At 35.1% G+C, this 5,554-nt stretch overlaps 1 protein-coding gene and 1 long non-coding RNA gene across 2 annotated transcripts in view; one reads left to right on the top strand and one right to left on the bottom strand.

Moving 5' to 3' along the window:
• Positions 1-220: 220 nt before the first annotated feature.
• On the bottom strand, positions 221-1,131 carry LOC107715482 (uncharacterized). The gene is made up of 6 exons (XR_001637098.1): positions 1,098-1,131; positions 957-999; positions 725-790; positions 566-640; positions 392-466; positions 221-279 (listed from the first exon to the last, which is right to left on the bottom strand). It is a non-coding gene; the product is annotated as an uncharacterized LOC107715482 (long non-coding RNA).
• Positions 1,132-4,710: 3,579 nt separating this feature from the next.
• srp68 (signal recognition particle 68) overlaps positions 4,711-5,554 on the top strand; it is a 57,867-nt gene continuing 57,023 nt past the window's right edge. The window contains exons 1-3 of the mRNA XM_016521648.1: positions 4,711-4,873; positions 5,205-5,271; positions 5,364-5,477. Coding sequence (XP_016377134.1) covers positions 4,786-4,873; positions 5,205-5,271; positions 5,364-5,477 — 269 coding nt within the window. The 5' untranslated portion in view covers positions 4,711-4,785. The remainder of the gene's footprint in view (positions 4,874-5,204; positions 5,272-5,363; positions 5,478-5,554) is intronic.

Below are 5,554 nucleotides of genomic sequence, written 5' to 3'. Positions count from 1 at the left end.
AAAATATTATTTGTCAATGTTTAATAAAAATGCATATTGCAAAAAATTAATAATCTACTGTTGTACAATACAGTCATGCCAAGAATTAAATCCACAGTGCACTTTAAACTTTCGCAAACAATACACTAAATAGACTGTCTAATCAACAATCAAAGCCATCAACAGACCAATAAAACGCGTTTTACATACTGAATAGACTTAAACATGCAAAACCACAAGATGTGGTGGAGTCATATGCCAGTTTTGTGGTTCGCAATGCTCATTATCAGATTCTCCATCCTAGACACACACGTAAATCTTTTACCTGTGAAGATGAAAAAAACTCCCATTGTACCTTAATTATTATATGTTAATCCAGGGAATAGTGGTAAAGTAAAGTAAAGTATTCTACCATGCAAAAATCTGTTGCTGTGTCATTTGTGCTGTGTTGGTCCCAGTTCTCCACTTCAGTCTCAGATTCATCATCCTTATATGTATATAATCCATATAATCATATAACCATGAAAAGCTATAGTTAAAATATACTATGGTAAAACATGAGAACATTTAACTAGCAATGTCCTACCATGGTATGATGTGGTGATGTGTTACAGTTGTATGGATAACTGATCTCCTCTACTCTGTCAGATCTGTCATCCATCTGTTAGCATTCAGAACAACAATAATTCAAAGAGAGCTCATGTTATGTTTAAACATAGGAAGGGCAGTCAAATTAGTTTACTACCATGGTATGATGTGGCGATGTTTTAGAGTTGCATGGGTAACTGGTCTCCTCTTCAGAATTGTCATCCTTATCATCAGAAATACAAAAACTAGTCAATGCACAGGTAAATCTTTTGTTAATATTTATATATATATAAAAGATTAGTCACTAAGGTCATACTAATAGATGACAATCAGAATGAAAGTAATGCAGCATCATATAATGATGCATCATAAATATGTGAATGACTTACTTGACACACTGGATGTTGCAGCCATGTTTTATAGTTTGTTCTCCTAAAATGTTAAGGCAACATTGACAGCATCAAACAGATCCATGCCTCACGTCCACAATATATAAACAATAAGTTAATATATATAGAATATCTTCTTACCTTCTTATACTTTTAACATGACCATCCCATCTTCTCTTAGTAACTGTTGGAACTTCTGTCTCTTTTTGTAGGTACAACTTGTACTCCATTTTCTAATGTCACTGACTGCAAGTACTAAATAAAATTTTTATGTAGCTTTTTTTTCCAAATTTAATGTTTTTCTTTAAAGTGAATCAATATATTTTATCGACATATTAGGCAAATAAAAAAATAATCCCCCTCAAAAAAACGAATAATAATACATAACATGACTACATGGTAAAAATAACTATCTTTAACTAAGCTGTTTAATTTTAGGTTATTATTAGAGCAGTTATGAAAATTATACTTACAGGAAAACTGGTCCGTTTCATTGTGGCGAGCGCTGCGTGTAAAGTAACCGTTATTTTGTGCACGCGCAGTATAGCGTCACGCGAGTGGCGCAATTAAATTATCTATCTATCTATCTATCTATCTGTCGATCTGTCTGTCAGTCCGTCCGTCCGTCTATCTAAACTGCCTGCTTTTCTCTGCCCAGTTTTCTATCGTTAATATCTATCAAAACATTGTTTCTTTTCAGTTATACAAGATGTGGGCTTTAATTGAATGGACAGAGAATGACGCTTCGCTAGACATTGTAAAGAAAAAGGACATACTTCAAAAAGTAATTAATGAGGGAGATGTCGTTGATGTAATGAAAGCTCTCCAGCAATTATTTTGAAGCTGAGTGGTAAACAGATAATATTTCAGAATGTAAATACTTTATATATCAATGAGTGCATTATATTGTTGAGGCAAAGGAAATTCTCTTTTTTGTTGTTGTTGTTTAGAAAATAAAGACAGGCTGCTGAAACGTCTTCATCAGGTAGAGTCAGAGAGAAAGAAAAAAGATGAGGGCAAACTTCCTGACAAAAGACCAATAAAAAGGAAGGACATAATTCTAATTAGAGATATCTCAAATTACAATTCTACTAGTGATAATTAAATTAGAGATATCTCTAACTGAATTAACACTAGTCAGAATTATAATTCAAGATATCTCTAACTGGTGTTTGAGTAGTCATAATTATATTGCAGATATCTTCAATTCATGATTTCTTAAAGATATCCAAAATACATTTGTAGATATCTGCAAGTTATTTATTACTAGTCAAATTACAGTTGTAGATATCTTGAATTGGATTTTTGACTAGGCAAAACTTAATAAGAGACCCCCGTATCACTTGTTCCACTTCCCCTGCCATTATTTTAGGGGGGCGGCTCGCACCCCCAACGGCACCCCCCGCCCCCCTTGAAGGTCAAGTTAATTTTATTTAATTATATTTTCTCTATAGCGCCAGATCACAACAGAAGTCATTTAAAGTTACCTTTCCTATAGAACAGGTCTATACCTTGTTCTTTTATTAAACAAACTAAATAGCCTTATGTTATTTATCTTATTTACATGACGACATGTCATTTCTGTCTCTACGTTACATGCTCGCGCTCTCTGTATTGCGCACAGCGGAGTTCCGCCCCGATGCGCACGCACGCACACACACACACGCACACACAAGTGAGCACACTTCCACTCCCTCTAGTATTTGTAAATATTAAGCCGCAAAACGACTATTTAAATATGAATTCTGAGTGTCTCTGTGTTAATGAATGGCGCAGACGCGCGGTTTTGTTTACTACTTGTACTGATACGCGCATGAGGCTGTGATATTAATGTCTGCTGTCTCACTAAATGAGGACATACATGAACAACACCTCCAAAACTGCTCTGAGAGTCACTTCATGAGCATTTGACCGTTTCATTTGAGTAAAACTATCCTCATATCATATACATACAGAAATGTAAAGGTATTCACGGCAACCCGTCAATATAAAAGAATGCTGTTCTTGTGGAGTTTCCACACACAAGTACATCTGATGTGCGAGCGGCCATCAGGCGTAAGTGTAACAAAGAGTAATTCTTTATAGAATTGCAATATTCTTTGGACATGTATAATTTAAAATTGTTTTGCATTGTGTTGTATTGTTTTTCTTTTGTTTTATTGTATATACAAATTCAACAAAAAAATTGAATTTTGTGTGTTGTTGCTGTTACAAAAAGTTTGTTTCTTTCTGTTTTCTTTTTTCTTTTTATATATATACTGTACATATAGCCATTTATTATTATTAGTAGTAGTAGTAGTACTCAGATTGTCATAATAGAATCAAATTCATTTTTTGCATTAACAAACAAGTTATTTTTTTGTCAATCTCTAATTCACAATAAGAACCAAGAGATTTACAAATTGATGAGTCCCTTGGATAGAAATTCTCACGGTGGATGGAAAAATAAAGCACGTAACCCCTTATAATCTGTTATGTAAAGTGTACAGTCATGGTCAGAATTGTTGGTATGATAAATATGAAAAGAAAAAAAAACTGAAAAGAAAAATATAAATCTGCATCGTTAATCCTCTTGATCTTTTATTTTAAAGATTTTTTAAAAATCGAACCTTTCATTGAACCATGAGAATTTAAAATGGGGGAAAATCTCATTATAAAATAAATGTTTTTCTCATAATACATGTTGGTGCTACTCCTCTTCAGTTCACCCTACTCATTTTCTATAGGATTCAGTCTGAAATGACCATGGTAGAAGCTTCATTTTCTGCTCAGTGACCCATTTTTGTTTTGATTTTGATATTTGTTTTTGGATCCAGCCAAGATCCAGCCATGGCCCATAATAAGATTTCAGCAGGGACAGTCAGGTTTTGATTTTTTATCTGTTGGTATTGGATAGAATCCATGATGGCATATCTGAACCAGATAAAAAATAGGCCCACAACAATAAGATCCAGCAATATATTTAACCATAGACATACTTTTTCATCCCTGTGTACACCAAGCCCATACTGAGTGTTTGTTGCTAAAAAGTTCATTTTGTAGTTTCATCTGACCATAGATTTTTTTTAGGCTTTCTGACCTCTAGACTAACTATTTTCTGCAGTTCTCCAGCTGTGATCCTTGGAAAGTCTTTGGCCTCTCAAACTATCCTTCTCGCCTTGCTTTATAACAATAGAGACACATGTCCTCTTGCAGGCAGATTTGTAATTTTCTGTTGATTGGAACTTCTTAATTATGCCCTGATGGTGGAAATTTCAATGCTTTAGCTATTTTTTTACACCCACTTTCTAATTTGTGAAGCTCAACAATCTTTTGCTGCACATATCACATCATGATTAAGGGAATTTAGCCTTTGTGTTGCCTTATATTTATACTTCTGTGAAAGGAATGGCTAGAAAAAATTATGTTCCTAGTCACCCTGGTGTGCTAAAAATGTAAATATGAATGGGAATATACTTTAGAGATATTTTGCTCATAAGAATTTCTAAAGGTACCAACAACTGTGTCCATTATTACAGATAAATATTTATTTCATAATGTGATTTTCCCCCACTTTCATTTTTTTGTTAGATTTTTTTCCATTTTTGAATGAAAGATCAAATGGATAAACAAATGCAGATTTATTTTCACAGCCTTCTTTTATCATATTTACCAAGGGTACCCAACAACTCTTACCACGACTGTATGTACTATGTAGCTTATTACGTTCATGCTTCAGCACAGTAGGTGGCGGTAATGCTATTTTGTTAGCAAGGCAGCCATACAATAGAATAAAGAAGAAGGCGATTTATCCTCATCCGCTGGTTTATCAGACGTGTGCTTGCTAAAAATGGCCGCAGAGCAGCAGAATGAAGTGAAAATACCGCAAATGGAGGAAAATAAGAAGAACAGCATCGATGGGAGTTTAGGCCTGGAGAGTATCCTCACTGTTAAATCGCTAGTTATTAGCTAACGTTAGTACTGGGAAGCAGCATTAATTCAGCAGTTTAGTGGAGAGTGGTACAAGTGATACGGGGGTCTTACGGGATACGTGTCACACAAGTACTGACTAGTTAATTGGAATCTTCTGTATAATCAAGACTTTCAGTAGGGTTTTCATATATATTGGAGTGTTGGTTGAAGTAGTGGATAATGTCTCACTTAATGTGTAGTTCTTGCAGTATACACTTTTGGCAGTACTTTTAGATCCCAGCATGCTGCAGTTGAATTGAAATGTCCTGGGTTTATTGTCCTTAGCACTGACTTCAGTCCTGCAGATCATTAAGGACTCTCAGCAGCAGCATGGACTCAGACATGGGGATTACCAGCGCTACAGGTAAGGCACAGGCGAGGTTGAACAGACCTTTTTTTCCAGTGAAATGATGACAGAATTTTCCTGAAATTGTTGATCCTCTCTTGACATCACAGGGGTTATTGCTCCAGACGATTGCGTCGATTGAGAAAGACTCTGGGCTTTAAAATGGGCAACAGACACAAGTTTACTGGGAAGAAAGTGACTGTGGAGTTGCTTTCAGACAACAGGTAATATTTAGCACTGAAAATATGTTCAGTAAACAAGATTCATATTGTTTTTGGTTTGAGCAACCCACCCCCCACCC

Source organism: Sinocyclocheilus rhinocerous, unplaced genomic scaffold, assembly GCF_001515625.1.
Source record: "Sinocyclocheilus rhinocerous isolate Xijiao unplaced genomic scaffold, SAMN03320098_v1.1 scaffold3526, whole genome shotgun sequence".
NCBI lineage: Eukaryota > Metazoa > Chordata > Actinopteri > Cypriniformes > Cyprinidae > Sinocyclocheilus > Sinocyclocheilus rhinocerous.
This window is presented reverse-complemented; position numbering and strand designations above follow the sequence as displayed.